At 51.5% G+C, this 1,302-nt stretch overlaps 1 protein-coding gene across 1 annotated transcript in view; it reads left to right on the top strand.

The window, feature by feature from the left end:
- Window positions 1-1,302, top strand: part of ASB16 (ankyrin repeat and SOCS box containing 16) — a 19,711-nt gene that overhangs the window by 4,183 nt on the left and 14,226 nt on the right. The window contains exon 2 of the mRNA XM_011985990.1: window positions 565-832. Coding sequence (XP_011841380.1) covers window positions 565-832 — 268 coding nt within the window. The remainder of the gene's footprint in view (window positions 1-564; window positions 833-1,302) is intronic.

A 1,302-nucleotide genomic window follows, 5' to 3' on the forward strand; every position in this document is an offset into this window, starting at 1 on the left:
CAGTGAGCCAAGATTGCACCACTACATTCCAGCCTGGGCAACAGAGCAAGACCCTGTCTCAAAAAAATTAAAATTAAAATTAAAAAATAGAGACAAGGACTCACTATGTTGCCCAGACTGGTCTCAAACTCCTGAGGTCAAGTGATCATCCCACCTCAGCCTCCCGAAGTGCTAGGATTACAGGTGTGAGCCACCACACTAGGCCCCAAGGTGAACAAAAAAAGCCATTGGACACTATTAGCCATTCAAAGACGCTGAGGTTTCCTTAATGGGAGTCACTCTACTTAGTTGGCCCCTGTGGTTTTATACAGCAATTAATTTTTTATGATACATACTATGTTTTATTACAGATTGATAAGCTGTTCTAAAAGGCTGTTCCAATTTATTCTTCCAATTCAGGACTTGAATAAGCCCCTTTCCACAGGTACAGCCTGGCACAGTGTTTGTCCTCAGCAGACCATGCAGAGGGAAGGCCAGGGTCAGCTGTCGGCTGGAGCCAGCATCCCCACTCCCTGCCCTGCCCTGTCTTATGCACCACGCCCCAAAACTATTTGCTCTTCCCAGGGTTCTGGGTGCTGACCCCCAAGACCAAGCAGACGGCACCCCTCGCCATCGCCACAGCCCGAGGCTACACAGACTGTGCTCGCCACCTGATCCGGCAGGGAGCTGAGCTGGATGCCCGCGTCGGGGGTCGAACTGCCTTGCACGAGGCCTGTGCCCGGGCCCAGCTCGACTGTGTGCGGCTGCTGCTGACCTTCGGAGCAAAGGCTAATGTGCTGACCGAGGAGGGCATGACTCCCTTGCACCTCTGCACGATTCCCGAGTCCTTGCAGTAGGTGCCTGGGGGCTGAGACCGTTTGGGGAGGAATGTGTGTGTGTGTCTCCAGCTCACAGGCCAGAAGAGGGAAGCTGACAACTACATGCAGCTTTGTGGTTCATAAAGCATCTCATATACACATCTTCACAATAACCTGGAGACAGGCCTCATTCTACAGATGAGAAAAATGAAGCTCAGAAAGGTTTAGTAACTTGTCCAAGGTCACATCTGCTAAGCCCAGGAGGCAGAAGCCCTGTTGCTTTTTGGGAAAACTCTGTTCCAACGGCGGTCTCCAATTCCCTGTGAATCCTTTGTAGCCAAACCTAGCTGTTTTTTTTTTCGTTTGTTTTTTGTGTTTCTTCTTTTTTTTGAGGTGGAGTCTCGCTCTGTCGCCCAGGCTGGAGTGCAGTGACCGGCTCTCGGCTCACTGCAAGCTCCGCGTCCTGGGTTTACGCCATTCTCCTGCCTCAGCCTCCCGAGTAGCT

This window comes from Mandrillus leucophaeus, unplaced genomic scaffold (genome assembly GCF_000951045.1).
Source record: "Mandrillus leucophaeus isolate KB7577 unplaced genomic scaffold, Mleu.le_1.0 Scaffold290, whole genome shotgun sequence".
Taxonomy (NCBI): Eukaryota; Metazoa; Chordata; class Mammalia; order Primates; family Cercopithecidae; genus Mandrillus; species Mandrillus leucophaeus.